Here is a 19,871-nt window from a genome sequence, read left to right as displayed (position 1 = left end):
CCCTTCAGTGTGTCTTTTGTAATCGTGAAAACAAGTAGAGCCCACAGAACATAGAGAAAAGGATGGGTTACTCTTTAAAAATCAGCTTCCAGTCATGTTAGTGTAGGTATAAAAGGTTCATGAAACAAAACTCTCAAACTTTTCTAGGTAAAAGTGTGTTCATGAACTAAACCAGGAGTTATCAACGAGAGACAGAGAATGATGTCCAATTGGCATGGTAATATGGACAGGGGCCATTCCCTTGTCCCATTCTTACATGAAGAGCTAGGGGTGGTCAGTGGCTGCAGAAGAGGAAGAATTAGTCTACAGGATGAAGCTCCCATATAGACTGTCCAGTCCCTTGGGGTTTCCCCTGGGCACATGTCCACGCAGGTAATGTTAACCTCAGTATATACGTGTATACATACGTATGTGTGTATGTGTATATATACATGCATATGCATATGTGTATACATCTAGGAATGATAATAGAAAATAGGAGTATGAATTTTAGGGTGGAGCATAGAACAGTCGGACCGGGAGGAAGAAAGGAGTGGTGTGAGTTCAGCGCTCATGTGTGCAGTTGCCAAATAAAATAAATGTAGGATCTGAAGATATGTCTCAGCAGCTAAGCACCCTTGCGGAGGATGCAGGTTCAGATCTAGCATTCACATGGGGGTTCACAACCAACTGCAACTTAAATTCCAGAGGATCCAGTTTTCTTGGACACTCATACACATAAAATGAACATAAATAAGTCATTAAAAAACTCAGCCACCTTCAAAAATAAATAATTAATTTTTTAAAAAGGAGAGTGTTGTGCTTTTTTAGGAGAATTATTTGATTGCCAAAGAGATAAGCAGATGCTGTGGAGTTAACAGTCAGCAGTGGGGGTTTCAATTAGCATTTAGTGGATCAATCTTGTATCAAAATGAAGAATTCCCCTCACATGCCCTTCAATCCTCATGCTTTTCCAAAATCCAATGGCACACTCATCTAAGGGAAAAGTGTGTAATTATCAAAGCCTGTAATTTGCACTATTTAACCTCTAAGCAATTTTGTAGGTCTCATCTAACTAAATGTACAAATTTCTATTTTAATATCTGTAGTAATGAGGTTCTTAATTTTATTTGGACAGGTTTTTGATCCTCTTGGTCGAGTCTAGATGTAACTTTCTAAGGCCTAGTTGTCCAGTATACTCATGAATAAGCACTGCTTAATTAAAATATCTACTGTTTTGTTTTCTTCCTATTCCTACTTAACATTAAGTAACATCACATTTAGGTTATTTAGGTTGTTTTGGGGTTTTTTTTTTTTTTTTTTTTTTGGATTTGGTTTTTTCGAATCAGGGTTTCTCTGTATAGCCCTGGCTGTTCTGGAACTCATTCTGTACTCCAGGCTGGCCTTGAACTCAGAAATCCTCCTGCCTCTGCCTCCTAGAGTGCTGGGATTACAGGCATGTGCCACCACCGCCCAGCCACATTTAGTTTTTTAATGTGTGTGTGTGTGTGTACAATGTTATAAATATATTTTGCTTCAAAGGGGTCAGCGTTTTTTACAGAGAGCGCCCAGGCTGAGGAGATGACTCAGTTGCTGAAGTGCTTACGTGCAAGTCTGAGGACTTGAGTTTGATTCCCAGTGTCCACATAGAAAGTCAGGTTTGGTGAGTCACACTTGCAGTCCTAGCCCCAGGATGGAGAGACAGGAAAACCTCTGGGACTCGCTGTTTGTTGGCCATTCTAACTGAACTGGTGAGCTCCGGGTTCCAGTGAGAGACCTTTCTCTATAAACAAGGTCCACAGCTTCTGAGGAACAGCCCTTAAGGTTAGCCTCTATACTCCACACTCATGTGCACACACATGCATGTACTGGTATTCTCCTCCCTTGACACAGAAAAGTTCTAATAGCCTTAAGAACCAATGAATTAAAATGAACACATGCAAAGTATATACATTGTGTCACTGAATCAAAGTTTTAAGTTTGTGGTAGTAGGAGACAGGAAGTTTATTAGATACTGTATTTTACGGAAAAAAAAAATAAAACTTCCTGTTTCCAAGCACTGTTTTTAGCTGATGTGCAAAACAAACTCAATGGGAAAGGCCCTTTGAAATAATGGCTGCAGAAAGTGCTATGCGACCACTGAATGCATACTTGCTAAAATGGGTCAATATAAGAACTGCTTTCCTGATGTGGCCGCATCAAGGAGAGCCACGGCAGCCAGTGCGTGGAGAGGAGAAGAGAGAAACAGAATGCTAGGCCAAGGCCACTGCAATGTCTCAGCAAGAGCGTTTGTGCTCAGACCTCGGTGGGCGTCAGAGCAGTTGGAAGCCTTCAGGTTGTAGCTGCACCTCCTCAGGTTGTAGCTGCACCTCCTCAGGTTGTATCTGCACCTCCAAAGTGGAGCGAACAGGGAGCTTACTAATAGATTGAATTTGTTTTCAATCAGTGGAACAATTAAGGAAAACTTCCCAAATTTTGGTCAGAGCAACTCCGGCAGTTAAGAGTGTCACTGTCTAGGGTAGGAAAGATGGAGTAAGCTTAGAAGACAACATTTAGATACGGGCTTGGGGATGTCTTAAGCCTTCAAGTGGAGAGGCTGAAGAGACATTTGTATCTGAGCCCAGAGTTCATCGAAGATGTCTAGACGGGAGATAAATATTTACGAGCTGTTGGCATTTGTTGGTGCTTAATGTCAGGACTGTCTGGATCACATCGTTGTGGGAAGAAAAATGGATAGAGAAGAGGGGTAAGCACAAGGTCAGTGGGAAGACAGACCAGAGGAGTCCGTCCTGGGTGCTAAGTGCAGAGCATGTGTTGAGAAAAGTGTGATGACCTGGGCTGATAAGGGTAGCACGGAAGCTGTCGCTGTCACCGATTCTGTTTCACAGGTGCTGCTGCATCAGGCCAAAACACCAATAGCTGTTAAAACATGTCAGCAAGAATGGAAGAAGAGAGAGAATGGAAACATAGGCCCTCCTGCTCTGAGTAGCCACTGAAGTGAAACTGTCTTGTTTTTAAGAGAGAGAGAGAGAGACAGGGGGAGGGGGAGAGAGAGATACCTACCAGTTGGTTGTTTGATAGTCCATCCTAGTGTGTGATTATTGTGGAGTCGCTTTGGAACACTAAATTTGCCTGATCACATTGTATAAAAAGCATCAAACAGCGAGGAAAGGGGAAGAAGCAAGAACTATTTATAGAGAAGCTATTATGTGCCAGGAACTAGGGTAAGCAATTATGGACTTTAATTGAATCTTTCCAAACCAGTGAAGGAAGGCATCGGTCCCTTCCTTTTATCTGTAAGCTCACCAACACTGTATCTTACCCAAACTGACATGCATCACACGTGATCTTGCCCCTTCCCGGTTGGATCTAAGAAGCCAGGAATATACCTCAAATGCTAGCTCAAAGGGCTGAAGCCACAGGATTCAGAGTTTGGGGTCAGCCCAGGGAACTTAGAAAGACTATACTTCAATAAATTAAATAAACAGTTTTGTTTAAAGATTCCACTTTGGGATGGCAAGATGGCGCAACAACTAAAAACGACACCAAAGCTAATCAGTGCTTCCATTATGTGCAAGGGTGTGGAGTCACTCACTTGTGAAATGTAGTCTCACTATTTTGCTCAGACTGGTCTTAAACTTCTGGGATAAAGCAAACCACACACACACACACACAGATGCATACACACACACACAGATGCATACACACACACAGATGCATACACACACACAGAGAGATGCACACACACATACACAGAGATGCACACACACAGACATACACACAGATGGACACACACACACACATACACACACATATGCATACACACATGCACAGATGCACACACATATACACACACATGCACACAAACAGACATACACACAGATGGACACACACACACACACAACAGGGTTCTCTGTAGCTAAGGATGACCTAATGTCTGAACCCTCTGCCTCTATTTCCCAAGTTATTACAGATAAGTACCATCATGCCTGACATAACATTCTTATATTTGAATATTTGAGCAGAAAAGAAAAAAAAAGTTGAATTGGCAGAACAAGGTAGGCAAAATATATAAAGATTTGAGATATTTTTGTTTGTATATTTTATGTACTTAATTTTAACTGATACATAAAAATGGTTCCCATCGAAGGAGTAGCAAGCACGGTTCTATTCCACATAAACATTATGCAATGTGCAGACCAGGCTAAACACATCTTTCTCCTCAAACATCATTTCTCTATCTTAACATCTCTAAAATTTCTCCATCATAAAAAGAAAATTCTTTCTTCCAACTTTTTTTTTTTTTGAGACAGGATTTCTCTGTGTAGCCCAGGCTGTCCTGGAACTCACTCTGTAGACCAGGCTAGGCTCCAATTCAGATATCTGCCTACCTCTGCCTCCCAAGTGCTGGGATTAAAGACATGCACCACCACTGCCTGGATCTTCTAGCTTTTAAAAAAGTACAAAGAACTCAAGAAGGTAGACCCCAGAGAACCAAATAACCCTATTAAAAAAGTGGGGTATGGAACTAAACAAAGAATTTTCACATGAAGAACTTCGAATGGCTGAGAAGCACCTTAAGAAATGTTCAACATCATTAGTCATTAGGGAAATGCAAATCCAAACAACCCTGAGATTTCACCTCACACCAGTCAGAATGGCTAAAGTTAAAAACTCAGGAGACAGCAGGTGTTGGCAAGGATGTGGAGAAAGAGGAGCACTCCTCCACTGCTGGTGGGATTGCAAGATGGTACAACCACTTTGGAAATCAGTCTGGCAGTTCCTCAGAAATCTGGGCATGACACTTCCCGAGGACCCTGCTATACCACTTCTGGGCGTATACCCAGAGGATTTCCCGGCATACAATAAGGAAACATGCTCCACTATGTTCATAGCAGCCCTATTTATAATAGCCAGAAGCTGGAAACAACCCAGGTGTCCCTCAACGGAGGAATGGATACCAAAAAATGTGGTATATTTACACAATGGAGTACTATTCAGCCATCAGAAACAATGAATTCATGAAATTCTTAGACAAATGGATGGAGCTGGAGAACATCATCCTAAGTGAGGCAACCCAGTCTCAAAAGATCAATCATGGTATGCACTCACTGATAAGTGGATATTAGCTTAGAAACATGGAATACCCAAGATACAATCCACATATTAAATGATATCCAAGAGGAACGGAGGAGTGGCCCCTGGTTCTGGAAAGACTCAGTGCAGCAAGCAGTATAGGGGAATACCAGAACAGGGAAGTGGGAAGGGTGGATGGGGGAACAGGGGGAGGGAAGAGGGCTTATGGGACTTTCAGGGAGTGGGGAGCCAGAAAAGGGGGAAATCATTTGAAATGTTAATAAAAATTATATCGAATAAAAAAATTGCAATACTATTGCTGCTGCTTGTGGTCATGAATAGCGCACCAGGACCACACTGGTCACTTAACACCCATGGACCGAAATCTTCCCCATCCTACCCTCAACTTCTCAGTGGCTAACTTGTGTGGATTCCATACAGGTGTGGCGCATATGGTACTTATGATCTGGCTTGACTTATTGCACCTTACAGGACAATCTCCTGCTCATATTTCTACAAATGACAAGATTTCTTTTTGATGACTGAATAGTATTCTGAAGTGGGCATGCGCCACATTTTCTTCACTCATTCCTCGGGTGATGGACCAGTAGGTTCTGTCATTTCCTGTGCACTTTGAGTGGTGCTGCAATGGACAGTGGGACAGATGTCTCTCATGTGGGATTTCTTTCTGTTGGATATATATCCAGTACTGTGAAGATCAGTTTGACTACATCAATATACAGGTAGTTGTTCTTGGTAGTTAATATTAGTAGTATACAGGAAATACAGGTAAGGTTGGTAGCTATGTTTACTTCTTTGACTTTAGGATCATCTTTGGCCACTGCTCTTCTCTTAACCCCATTTACTTAAAATACGGCTTGCAAATGAAATAAAGACATTTAATATATGGCCACTGTACTGGCTGGTTCTGTGTGTCAACTTGACACAAACTGGAGTCATCACAGAGAAAGGAGCCTCCCTTGAGAGAATGCCTCCATGAGATCCAGCTGTGGGGCATTTTCTCAATTAGTGATCAAGGGGGGAGGGCCCCTTGTGGGTGGAACCATACCTGGGTTGGTATTCCTGGGTTCTATAAGAGAGCAGGCTGAGCAAGCCAGGGGAAGCAAGCCAGTAAGTAACATCCCCCCCATGCCCTCTGCATCAGCTCCTGCTTCCTGACCTGCTTGAGTTCCAGTCCTGACTTCCTTTGGTTATGAACAGCAGTGTGGAAGTGTAAGCTGAACAAACCCTTTCCTCCCCAACTTACTTCTTGGTCATGATATTTGTGCAGGAATAGAAACCCTGACTAAGATAGCCACTTAGACTGAACTTATTTAAGCAGGAAAAGGTCCTAATCTAATCTTAATTCTTTTAAATCACTGTAAATGTTTAAGTATTTTAACCTGTCTGCCTTGTCTCAGCCCTTCCCATTCAGACTTCACTTTTGAAAGCTTGGACCTAATAATTGTCTTTATCAAGACGAAGTGTTGGGTTCCACCTCAGCGTTCCATCAACAGATGTCAGGAGCAGTCTCTGCTGGCTTCTTTACTGGACCAAGTTTTTCTTTTTCAGAATAAAGTAGGAAAATAAGCAAAAAGCTTATGTAGGCCTGATGGTTGAGGTCAATGGTTATTTTAAAGTTAGCTACAGGGCATCTTCAATTCTTATTGGTGTATTCCGAAACCACTGGCAGAAGTTCACAAAAAAGGGCAGACATGATTATTTCCACTGCGGCGAACAGCTCTTGCTGAAGTCCTGTCTCCTTCGAGGAGACCATGTTCCTCTCCACTAACAGTCCCACAAGTGAAGAATAAAAGTTCTTGTATTTCTCTCTTACTTATCTCAGATAATCTGCTAGTACAAAGAATATTTACTTTATACTACAATAATTTTAAACTACTGTATTATTTAAATTAATATACTTCATTTGAAAAAAATGATTCAAAATATGAAGTACGAAAGGGTTTTATTTTAAAAGTAGAGTACAGGCAGTATCTTGTATAAAACCGTTATGAAACTGGACATAAATTATCTTACATTTTAGAATAAATATTTAAGTCATTATGTATTTTTAGAATAACTGGTAATGGTTGCACAACTAGGACACATTGCACAGGTTTATCAGGACCTGACACTGTTAAATTTATTATGGACACTACCTATGTGGCTAGAAAGTGGTAGCTTCTAATCCCATGAGGGAGGGATTAGAAGTTAGATAACATGGTTATCATTCAACCATACTATATCTAGGGAGTAGGAGGAAAGAAGAAGAAAAAGAAGAAGAAGAAGAAGAAGAAGAAGAAGAAAGAGAGAGAGAGAGAGAGAGAGAGAGAGAGAGAGAGAGAGAGAGAGAGAGAAATCCAGTGCCATGAGAAGCACTGACCTTTGCTTAATAAAATATTAGTAGATGCCACGTGGTGCTGGCAGGTGGACCTGTTAACAAGAACATTTTTGTAAAAAAATTTTAAGAATAGTATTTTTCTTTTTTATTTCTTCATAGTCCTAGGCTCTGTGTATGCCAGGCAGGCACGCTTCTCCCCTAGCTCTGTGCCTAGCCTAAGGAGGACTCTTTCTTACAGTGTCCTTCACAGGGCATGTAATGATGGGCTTCTTACTAACAGGTTTATCTAGGTCTCCAGTTCAACTGCCACAGGGCTTGCTTGGATAAATGAAGGGGTCTCCAAGACTGTGGTCTGATGATTCCACCTTTAAAACACTGAGGATCTTACATGAGTGTATGTGTCCACTCATGAGCGCTATCAAACTTCGATCATAACAGAGAGGGTTGTATGTATGTTATGTTGCAAGTCTCTGGTAAGACGAGGACTTAAAGGATCTGAGCCTTTACATCTCACAGCTGTGGAACCACTCCTAGCCTACTGACATACGTGCTTACAGAAGGCATCTGACAGCCAGGGAAAAGCACCCTGCTTACTGCCACTCCAGGTTTCCTTTGATTAGTTCAGGAAACCCAAAGAACAAGAACCATTTATTTTAAAATGCAGAACATGGAAACAATGGTCTGGCATTGTTTGACTGTCATGTTTGTGATTGGTAGGCGAAAATCACTCATATTTAGCTACCCTCGTTTCTTGTAAATCAGAGGATTATCATTTCCTTTTTCTTTTGATAAAGGCACTTCTCTGACGTACTCTCATTTTTAAAAAAGTGGACCTATTCCCCCATCTTTGAATGGACGCAAAACAGACAGGTGCTCGGGCCAGGCAAACAAACAGGTTTAAGAAATGGCTTGCTGAATATCTGCACGCATCGAACTTCTGGGACTTTAGGATCTGTGTCCTGAAACAATCAAAGGACGTCAGGATTGTTCGTGCAACTAGAAGAAGGTCCAAATTTTTGAAATTCACTCAAATCAAATATTAAAAGGCAATGGCAAAGGTTTTCGTGCCAAATAAGGAGTGAGAAAGGGCACTGGTCATCATTGAGGGAAACAGCTGCTTGGGATGTTCATGACTGGATCTGCGGTGGAACCAAAGGGGCAACCTACAGTCTGGAAGACCCCAGCCTTGGCAGCACAGAGCACGGCGAGGCAGGAAAAGAACACTCGTGCTCGTTAGGATAAAAAATCAGCAGGTTCCACTGCTATCGGTTGCCTATTTTATTATTATCATGTCCAATCAACATTATAGCACAAAGGAAGTCCATATTTGTGGGAAGACTAATGTCTATAAAACACAGCCCAAGTCTATTATAGACCAAAGTAAAACTTTGTTTCATTTTGTGTGTGTGTGTGTGTGTGTGTGTGTAAATGTGTGTCTGTTTTTTCCTTCTACCATGGGGTTCTGGAATCAAACTTAGCTCACCCGGTTACACACACATATACACACACAAAAACATATATACTACATATATACATACATACATATATAGGACATGAAGTTGGGAGGGGGAAGGATGTGTTTTGGAGATACAGAAGATTTAGAGAGGAGTAAATGGAGATGGATATGATCATATTTTATTTTATAAGGATGCAATCCCTTTTAATGTATGTAATTAAAAGACTAAATAAAATTCATAATTAAAATAGTTAATAAAATCATAAAGTTTTAAACTTTCAAAGAAGTGCGTGTAAAATTTATGAGTGAATACAACTTGTGAATTAAAGGTGTTACTTTCCATAGGAGTTTTAGTGATCTTTGAAATTTTTAAAAATATTTTTTTAAAACAAGTTTTTCTAAATAGAAAATTGGAATTGACAAAAAAAAGAAGAAGAAATTCATGTTCCTATTTGAGTCATATAACCTAGCTTCTAAACCTCCCAGCCTCAGATTGTATTGAAGTTGTTCCTGGATAAACAGCAATCTTCAAGCAGCTGAAGAAAATAAACACTCTCAGTAGGCGTGTGGAGTTTGGGGAGTTCAAAGTCAGAACAATGTGAAGGGGGGCAAAGATGGTCTCTCCTGCTTTAGCTCAGATTTCCCCTTACCTGGTTTCCAGAGAATATTGTCTTTATTGTTTTGTCTAAAAAGTCAAGTAACATACTTCAAAACTCAAGACTTAGTCATGATCAAGACCTGCTGTGGGACACTAACTCAGATGTTTCAAAGTGTCCTTTAAAAGTTTCAAACCCCTTCAAGTTTGGAGTCATAATTATTACAGAAATATCCAGAGTTCTCATCTTAAATGGAGGACGACACAAGGAGGCCCTACCTTCTCCCACGCTCATTTATGAAAATCTGCTGTAGCTGTACTCTTGACCCATCTAATGCTCTCTGAAGGTCCAGGCTCTGTCTGTGAACTCTGGAGAATAAAACTGGGGTGGGAAAGATGTCAGAAAAAAGAACACTGGGGGGGGGGGAGAGGCTTCAGGGGAATGTAGGAGGAAGGAAAACCAGTTTGCTTGTGAAGGAAGTCCATGGGGAAGCTGAAAGGACATTTGAAGAGATTCCCTGGACCTTTTTCACGGTTCTTGAAATACAGGAGTCAATAGGGTTGCTTTAAATTTCCTCTTTGGTGGCCTAGGGAGTGACTCCTCCCTATCACTGAGTGCAGTGGCCTGCTGCCTTCTTATGTTTGTGTCCCTTAGTACTGAGAAGAAAAAATAAGCAAAAGAGAAGCCATCATACATGAGAGTTTTTCCCTTCCTAGAAATATAATAAATTACCTTTCATCATTATAAAATTTCAATTTCCTAGGAACTTTAAAATCCTTCACAATTCTCTGTTCTCCTTTGGACTGTTGGTTTATTTCTAGACATGGTTCTTAAGCTAGCCGGACTGGAGCAGGATTTTTCAACCAGGAATGATTCTATACCACACTTCCAATACAGATTTATTTGTCCATCTCTACGGTTTTAGATGTCAAGACAATGGGCAGGGGGTGATACCTGCATCTAGTAGATAGAAGCCTGAGATAGTATAAGTGCCTGATAGTGTATAGGACAGACTCCTGCAGGAAACTATCTGACCCCAAAAGTCATAGTATCTTGGTCAAGAACCCTGGTCAAGAACCTTCTCAGATTCCCATGGCTCTTTTTCTTTGAGCACTGGTGTAGCTGTAAACAAGATACTTAAGAAAACCCTTAAGGCGGGAACATCTTATTTTAGCTCATGGTTTCGTGGTTGGTTGGCCTGAAAAGCTTGGGCAGAACCTCATGGCAGTGCAGTTATGGGGTGAACAACTTTCTTCAACCCATGGTGGACAGAAAGCAGTAGACAGGAGGAGGCCAAGGGCAAGTTAGCTCTAATACCCCACCCCAGTGACTAATTTCCTGCAACTAGGCCACACCTAATAAAGTTTCCAGAACCTCCCAAAGTACAACCACAAACTGGGTTTCTATCCTGGGGGGGCACATTTTATATTCAGTCTATAACCACAGATCATTTGTAGGAGTTAAATGAGTATATAATTAGGAAGCACTGGGGGTGTTTGCCTGACACAAAAGCATTGAATACATGCTAACCATTATTATTTTACTCCACGGTATACCAAGATCTGTGCCTGACGACTCACTTCCTCTGTCTACCACAGGTCTGGGGAGCAGGTGTATTTTAGTAAAGGTGGTTGTCTCAAATGCTTGACTAAGCTGTCAAATTTTTCCATGTCTATCCTGACCAGTGTCTTTTTTAAGGTGATGAAGCAAGGGGTGTCCTATTTTTCTCCTGTGCGATTTAGGGTATTTTGTGCTCTCTTGAGACCAGGAACATTTATGAATGTAGCAAAGGGCAAAGAGCAAAAAGGACAAATAGTCCAAAGCATTGAAGTGGGTGGCAGATGCTCAGCCCGTATGGATACAAAGATAGAGATATGTCCCAGGAAAAGTGTGAGCCTCTGCCAGGAGCGACCCTGAGTCGTGCTGAGATGCCCTTCCTTGTAGTTGAATATATAGAAATAAGAGAAAGTTTGCATCCAAGGTGATATATTGTTTTTGCCCATGAATTCGTGGTGGAAGTAGAGAAAGGGGATATGGGTGTCTAGTAGAAAGAGAGGCTTGCCAGTTTCATCTCTGAAGAGCTATCAGAACTAGTGATAAGGATTTGTAAAGGGTTTTATTGAAGAGTGTTTTTGTTTGGGTTTGCAAAAAATGGTAATTGAGTCAGTGAGAAGATAAAACACTATAAAGAGATGGTTGAGTCTTCTCTGATAAGCAATTCTGGATGGATGGATGGATGGATGGATGGATGGATGGATAGATGGATGGGTTGTGGGTGGGTGGGCAAATGGATAGGTGGGTGGATGGATATGTAGGTGAGTTGGTGAATAGATGGATGAGTGGATGAGTGGGTGGGTGGGTGGATGAATGGTAGGTGGATAGACATATGGGTGGACAGACGGGTGGGTGAATGGGTAGATAGATGGATGGGAGGGTGGCTGGTGGGTGGATAGTTGCATGAATGTGTGAAAGGACACTCTATTGAATGAATAAGGTAAATGAAGGGCATGCTCGTTTTCAGAGGTGCTGAGGAGAGTGTACCTTCTGATATCTGTTCTGCTTGAGAAATATCTAAGAGCCCAATCCACCATAAAGAAAGGAACGTGACTGTGTGGCATGCATTCCCTGTTTTCAAATTTTATGTTTCATGTGTTATGAATTAAGTAGCCATTGTTACTCAGTTTAGGCTGGCTTTGTAGAATGCTGTATCCCAATGAAATACTTGAAAGCAAACTTCCGTATTGATTATCCACTGATTTTACTCTTTCAGATCATAAGGCAAATGGATTTTCTGCATCAAAAGACCACCGTCAAGAAGTTACAGTAATAGAGTACCAAGGTATAGCATCCTACTGGCTTAAATGCATTGATCTGTTTGCATACCTCATGACGATGTTATGACAATGTTATGACGATGTTATATACATGATGCTATTTTTTTTAGATCTTGTGCTCACCCCCCCCCCTCTCTCTCTCTGTGTGTGTGTGTATGTCAATTTTATCTTTTATCTCATGTGGATCCCAGGGATCAAACTCAAGACTCTGGGCTTCTGTAGTTGGCCTTTTAACTGCTGGTCCATCTTCCTACCTGCTCACACCTTATTTTTCTCCTTGTTTGGTCTGTCTTTATCTCATACTTAGAGCTATTCTATAGCCACTCTGGCAGCCATGTTAGAGCCAGTCAGGTTTTGGTCTGTGCCCCTGAAGAGGAACGTTTGGCCTTCAGGAGTACTGTCTTCAAAGATTAGCGAGATTAATGTTGCTCCGAAGCTCTGTTAGGCCACTTAGGCAGTGCGAGATTAGGAGGGTAAAAGGTAAAGCCCTTGGCTACTGCAGTTAAGGTCTTTCAGTTGTAATATACTACATAATTAAGCTGAGACAACACACTGCAGTGTGGGTCAGTTCAAAGGAGGAAGGTGGCCGAGAGGAAGTAAACGCCCAAGAGCGATTTGATGTCTGGCGCACTTGCAGGAGGGTAAGCCGAGCTGGGCAGCATGCCAGGGCGAGGCTGGCAAAGCAATGAGTGCGCACTGCAGGAGAGCGTGACCTCCGGAGTCACAGAAAGTGAGTTCCGGCTTCTGCTCCCAGAGGCACTTTCCCAGGTCCAGGCAGCCCCAGGCTGTACATGGCTGGGTCTGAATATCTCTATTAAAATGTCAAAATCGCACCCTTTATTCTCACTCAACTTTTGAAACGCTGAGGCAAAATCACCATAACTTTACCCTCTGACATCTTAAAATGTAAACACTTCAGTGGTACTCAGTATCTCCGAGGTGTTCTTAAAACTACCACCCCTCTCTAGACTCAGAACGTTCCCTCCACTCCAAAGAGATATCCGGTGCCTGCTTGGCATTACTTTTTAAAGACGTGCTTTATTTTTAATATAGAAAAAATCCTTCCATAATTTATTGCCATCAAAAGTTAATCTCAGGGATGAAGTTACAATGCCTAGTGAGAAACTGTCTTATGTCAAGACACCGGGCCTGATGTGCGCACGTGCACAGACAGACAGACAGACAATCTGATCCAGAGTAAATGTTTACCGTTTTCTTCCTCGTTCCCACTCTTTTACTTAGAGCGTGCATTCACTCTTTTTTATCTGTGCCTTGTTTATTCCAGCTTGGCTCTCCGCTAAGCAACAATCAATTTCTATTTTCTTACACGTTTTTTATTGAGGGGTAATTTTTGAAGTGACTTTAAAGTCTGTGACATTTTGTGGTTTATAGACGTGAAACATGTTTCATTCAGGTTCTCCCCCCAACCCCCGACCCCCCATGAGTCTCTGATGTCAAAAACTGGTGAACTCATACCTGCTCCTCAGGACTGCTTATCTGCCTCTCTTCCCACGGTGCCACCAAAAGCAGATTAAGCTGGAAATCAGGGCAGCGCTGCCAGGTTTGTACCCGTCTCATGAGCCGCTCCCTCAGCTTCTGAACCTGACAGCTATTAGTCAGAGTGGAATAGCTTTTACAATATCGAATTTCTTAAACAATAATCATTTTTATGAAGATTAAACAGGTGTTTTGACAACATAATCCACCTTAGAAGAAAATGTTTGCACCTTTTTGTGCATTAAATGTGTCATGTGAAAAAATATGATTTATGCTAAAACTGTTTGCTTTACTATCAAAAACAGAGGTGAAATTTTAGTTCAGGTTTGGGCCATATAAGATGTGGTGGTGTCGCCTGTGAACTTCTGTTGTGTTGAGGCAAGCATACAGTTAAAAGTAATTTCCCCATGGATAAAAACAATGAAGACCCTTCATAGGGCACATGCTGTATGCAAGATATAATGTGCATCAAACAACATATATGTGTGCATATTTAGGCATATGCATATATAATTGTGACATGAATTATCAGTATGTCATTTCACTGATGTAAGTATGATGGTCACATCATCTTAGGCCTTTTATGTGACAAAGGTCTAACTTGATAGACTGTGTAGTGAGCTACCATGTCCACAACCACCAGATACGGAAAATTATGCTAGCTGTGAGTTTTGAATTCTGTCAAAGACAAGAGGGAAAGTTTGTATCTAGGTTCTTTATTCTGAGATGTTAGCTCCATAATTCTAGTGCTTGCACTGTCTATCTTCATACTGAATATCAAGGTGCTGAATACCTAGGGCCTTTGGTCCTGACTCTTCCCTTACACAGGACACTTTCTCAAAGGCTGTTAGAACTAAGCTCCCTGCCTTCTAAAGCTTTGGTCTGACATTACCTCCTGAAAGAGGCCATCTTTGATTTGTACACTGTGTCCTTGTCCCTGAGGTCCTTCATCTCCCCTGATGCTGCTTTGTCTCCAGTCTTTGGCGGTCTTGTTTCTTGTTGGCCTGACTTTCTCTGCTAGATTGTCAGATCCCAACCGGCAAAGGATTCCTGCTCTGCTCACTGTTTCTAGCTCAAGCACAACGTTAGCCACAGAATATTACTGAACATATTTTGCACAGCTTCTTCACTTATATATGCTCAGGGTGAAGAAGACTAAAGTCAAAGTGATAGCTAGGGAGAAAAAATTGGTCCCATTTTCTAATAGGATTTCCTCAGGTTTTCCCACGGAACTGTGAGAGGAGAGTCAGGAGAAGCTCACCAAAAGGGATGGTGTGTGTGTGTGTGTGTGTGTGTGTGTGTTTGGTAAAATAGACAAAATAATGTGGCACGGTATAAAATTATCTCTTAAGATATAGGAGTAAGTCACAGAGAAAGAGTGAAAAGAGTGTGGGTGTGTACGTAATTGTTGGAAAACCCGACAAAATACGGGAAGGAAACCTATCTAAAACTCAAGCCTCCGGAAGTTACCACCCTTTCTCCTTAATCAACAGAACAGAACTGTTTCCTCAGACAGGTCCCTCAGCACACATTTGTCTTTGTAGCATACTTGTAAACACCTCTGAAAACGACCACTCTGTGTGCTGAGGAAGCTTAAACCTTTGGGCATCCTTCAAACAGCTGTTTTCCCTCGCCTGTCTTCTCCCCAGCCAGTTTCCTACTACCTTTCATCTTATTTCTGTCAGAAGAAGTAGAATGGAAAACTTAGACACAGAGCAAAGGCTACACATAACAACAATGACCTCTTACACCACCCAGCCTGCAGTGCTGTTACAAGTTTCAAACATATGTCTATAGACATTTTTGTCCAGGACTGTGCATATAAAACTGGGACTGTTAAAAAATAGCATTAAGTATTCTTAAACTGTCAAAATCAGACATAGAGAAACAATCTCAACATATTCTTTCTTTCAGTGAAAGAACCTGTGGTGTTTTTTGTTTGTTTGTTTTGTTTTAGGTCAAACCCCACGCCTTAGGGTTAAAAAAATACTCAGAAATATGAAGTAGACATTCCAAGGCGCCCAGCGGAAACATACTTTTAACCTATTTATAGCTGCAGCTTCTGCTTGGCAGCTTGGAGTATCATTGAGACCAGTGTAGGTCTACCTAGTCATTTAGATGACTGTCCCCTACTCATCTTGTTTGGACAGTCAAAAAGGGTGACTCCCTCAGAGACTCCAGGGATTCTTAAGTGATTTAAATGTCATAAATTCACTGTAAAAAAAAAAAGTGACCTTTGCCACACTGGAGTCAAATTGATGAGAAGACGATCTTTTAATCGTTTATCCAGGTTGAGACAAAGTTAAAGGCGGTCATTTTGCAGTAGGAGCCTACAATAAAATATAGCTGTTGTACTGGCTGGTTCTGTGTGTCAACTTGACACAAACTGGAGTCGTCACAGAGAAAGGAGCCTCCCTCGAGAGAATGCCTCCATGAGATCCAACTGTGGGGCATTTTCTCAATTAGTGATCAAGAGTGGAGGACCCCGTGTAGGTGGTGCCATCCCTGAGCTGGTGCTCTTGGGTTCTATAAGAAAGCAAGCTGAGCAAGCCAGGGGATGCAAGCCAGTAAGAAACATCCTTCCATGGCTTCTGCATCAGCTCCTGCTTCCTGACCTGCTTGAGTTCCAGTCCTGACTTCCTTTGGTGATGAACAGCAGTGTGGAAGTTGTAAGCTGAATAAACTCTGTCCTCCCTATTCTTGGTCATGATATTTGTGTAGGAATAGAAACCCTGACTAAGACAGCTGTATATTAATATATTCATAGAGTGAGTCACAAGGGAGCCTAGTGAGAATGTATCCTGTGAGGAATGTCTATATGCATTTCCCCAGCACAGCCTGGAATGAAATAATTGTCTTTCTTAGATACAAACGCAAAGTACTCTCCTTCGACCTTTTTGTTTTTAATTTATTATTATTATTATTATTGGTTTTATTCAAGACAGGGATTCTCTGTGTAGCCTTGGCTATCCTGGAGCTAGCGCTATAGTCTCAAACTCACAGATTCGCCTCCTTCTGTCTCTTGTATGCTGAGATCAGAGGTGTGCGCCACCCCTGCCTGGCTTAGACCCCACTCTTGATGCCCATCAATTTTTGCCTAGAATGATACCTTACCTGCATCTTCCAGCAAACTGTAGACTTGTCAGATGCTGAGATTTGGATAGCAAGTAAATAATTAATTATGCTGCTGCTTGTAAAGCACGAACAGTGTTTAGACATGTCGGTTTTGCATATGTTGCTACTTCTGAGGACTTACAATTCTGCGAACTGGCATCCCATTTCAATGGTGAAGACTCAGATTCCACAACTAGAGAAAGCAGGATTATGCCACGTAATTATCACAGAGAAGAGCCATCATGAAGCCAACTCATCTTTGGGTTAAATCGACATGGCACCTACTGACATGATGTATTTATGTACGTGTTTGTATGTCTAGGTAGAAATGAGTGGATGGATGGAAATGAAAAAAAAATGTAGTTTAAAGATGTTTTGATGCTTTTGTTTTTGTTTTTTAGTTAAATAAGGTGCAAACTCACAGGAACTATGTAAAAAAAAAAACAACATATTTTTCCTATTGTTCCTAGAGGCTATTTTAGCTTGTAAAACCCCAAAGAAGACCACTTCCTCCAGGTTGGAGTGGAAGAAGGTGGGACAGGGTATCTCCTTGGTCTACTATCAACAGGCTCTCCAAGGTAAGAACGTGTAGACTGGAGGAGGCCAGAGTAAGAAGACAGCAAGGACAGCCCAGATCCTTTAACTCAGAAACGGGGACAGGACAGGACTGATTACTGAAAACGTGTTTCTGCAAGTGTGAGATGAAGAGAGTAGTGTCTGGGACTAAAATACCACGGCCATGAACACCAGACAGAGCAAAAGAAGGCCGCGGACTCCCCCGAGTCCTGGGACCGTTGCGTGATTAACACAAAATACAATCATTTTGCTGGCCTAGTAAATTAAAGTGTTGATCAAAGAGGAAAAAGAAAAAGGCTGATCTGAGATTGGACCAGGCATGATGGCCCATGTCTTTAACCTCAGCCCTGTACGGACAAAGGCAGGAGGAGGATGCTCTCTGTGAGTTTAAGGCCGGCGGCGTCTACATTAGCAGGTCAGCCAGGACTATAAAGAGAGATCCTGTCTCAAAAACAAGAACAAAGCCAACAAGCAAAGGGTCTGAGATTGGACGTCGGGTTCCTGCTCGGCAATAGCAGCCTTACCCTGTTCTTCCAGTTCTCTCTAGAAAGCAGGCCCTGAGTAGCCTGGAGAGTTAAGTTAAGATGGCGGGCGACTAGTTACAGTGGAGAGTGGAGAGTGAGTCCATTCGCTGAAAAGAACTGTTAGCACGTACTCTTCACCTTCTGTACATGCCTTTCACTCTCTACTCTCTCTTCCTGCTGGTTATATAATTTATTATCAATTAAAATGTGAGAGTGGCAGATGAACTATGACATTGGTTTTTGTATTGATAATTTTCCCATCGCTGTGATAAAATGCTAAGGCAAAAGCAACTTAAAGAAGAAAGCATTTACTTTGGCTCACAGTTCCAGAGGCGTGGAGTCCATCACAGCAGGAAAAGCCGGGCAGCCGGAGCAGAAAGCTTGCTGACCACATACTATCTGTACACAGGAAGGAGAGATGTCCAAGAGGAAGTGAGGTGATGCTATACTTCCTCAAGGCTCATGTCTAGTGATGCATTTCCTCTAGCAAGACTCCACTTGCCATCTGCTCAATAACCTCCCAAAACACAGGGCCAAGTATTCACAGTCATGAGCCCATGAAGTGCATTTCTCATTCACACCATCCTATCCGCTGAAGGCCACCTGCTTGCTTTAATGCCAGTCACTCCACGGGTAGAGGAAGCCAGAGCTCTGTGAGTTCAAAGCTAAGCTTGTCGACATAATGAGTCCTAGGATGCTCAAAGCTTCGTGATGAAACTAGGTATCAGAAATCAAATAAATAAAATGTGTCATCTGATTCTATTCCATTCAGATAGGACTATATGTTTCAAATGCCTAATAGGGCAGGGATTTTCACTTTAATGAAAGTGACCCTACAGCTGTCAATTCAGGTACCTGCATATAACACAAAACCCCATTTTATTTTACATGTATGTATTTTGGGGGAATGAGGACATGTATGCCATAGGATAACCAGCAGGAGTGGGCTCTCCTTCCACCATGTGGAGCTCAGGGATGAAGCTCAGATTATTGGACTCGGCAGCCAGCACTTTTACCAACTAAGTCATCACCAGTTCACAAAAGCCAACTTTAATTCAGTGCTTGTTAGTATCAAAATCAAATCAAGATAATGTTTTGTCCTTTTCTTCTCTGGTATCATTCGAATATATATATATATATTTACTGTTCTGACCAGTTAAATCAAGCTCTTCATTTGTTGAAAGCAGAAATAGATATTAGAAAGGTGGCGAGGCAGGCAACTGGTGGAATTTTTTTTAAACCAAACATGGTGCCAGGTGTGGTGGTGCACACCTTTAATCCCAGCACTCAGGAGGCAGAGGTAGGTGATCTCTGAGTTCAAGACCAACCTGGTCTACTTAGAGAGCTCCAGGCCAGCCAGGGCTTTATAGTGAGGCCCTGTCTCGGAGAAAGAGATAGAGAGACAGAAAGAGAAACAGAGACAAAGACGCTGAGGGAGTACATGTAAGTTCAAGGTTTAAAATTCAGTTTTTAATCAGGAAAACAAATGCTTTAGTTTTGAACGAATTGACTTGAGGAAGATACTACATAGATGGTTGCTTGATTATTTCTAATGTTATTGTCCTTTTTTTCCCCCCAAAAGGTGACTTTAAAGATCGTGCTGAGATGATAGATTTCAATATACGAATCAAAAATGTTACAAGAAATGATGCTGGAGAGTATCGCTGTGAAGTCAGCGCTCCGACTGAGCAAGGCCAGAACCTACAGGAGGATACAGTCATGCTAGAAGTACTGGGTAATACACGCATGCACACACACACACACACACACACACACACACACACACACACACACATACACACACACACCACACACACACATGTAATGGCTGTCAGCGGTCCCATCCTCAGCCTCCAGCCCTGCAGAAAGATTCTGACT

The 19,871-nt window shown here is 41.8% G+C and overlaps 1 protein-coding gene across 1 annotated transcript in view; it reads left to right on the top strand.

Moving 5' to 3' along the window:
• The window catches only part of Jam2 (junctional adhesion molecule 2), a 52,830-nt gene that overhangs the window by 18,994 nt on the left and 13,965 nt on the right, over positions 1–19,871 (top strand). Inside the window, exons 2-4 of the mRNA XM_052158795.1 lie at positions 12,219–12,287; positions 17,364–17,471; positions 19,576–19,728. Of these exons, the coding sequence (XP_052014755.1) occupies positions 12,219–12,287; positions 17,364–17,471; positions 19,576–19,728 (330 nt within the window). The remainder of the gene's footprint in view (positions 1–12,218; positions 12,288–17,363; positions 17,472–19,575; positions 19,729–19,871) is intronic.

The sequence above is a fragment of the Apodemus sylvaticus genome, chromosome 15, assembly GCF_947179515.1.
Source record: "Apodemus sylvaticus chromosome 15, mApoSyl1.1, whole genome shotgun sequence".
NCBI classification, from domain to species: Eukaryota; Metazoa; Chordata; class Mammalia; order Rodentia; family Muridae; genus Apodemus; species Apodemus sylvaticus.
This window is presented reverse-complemented; position numbering and strand designations above follow the sequence as displayed.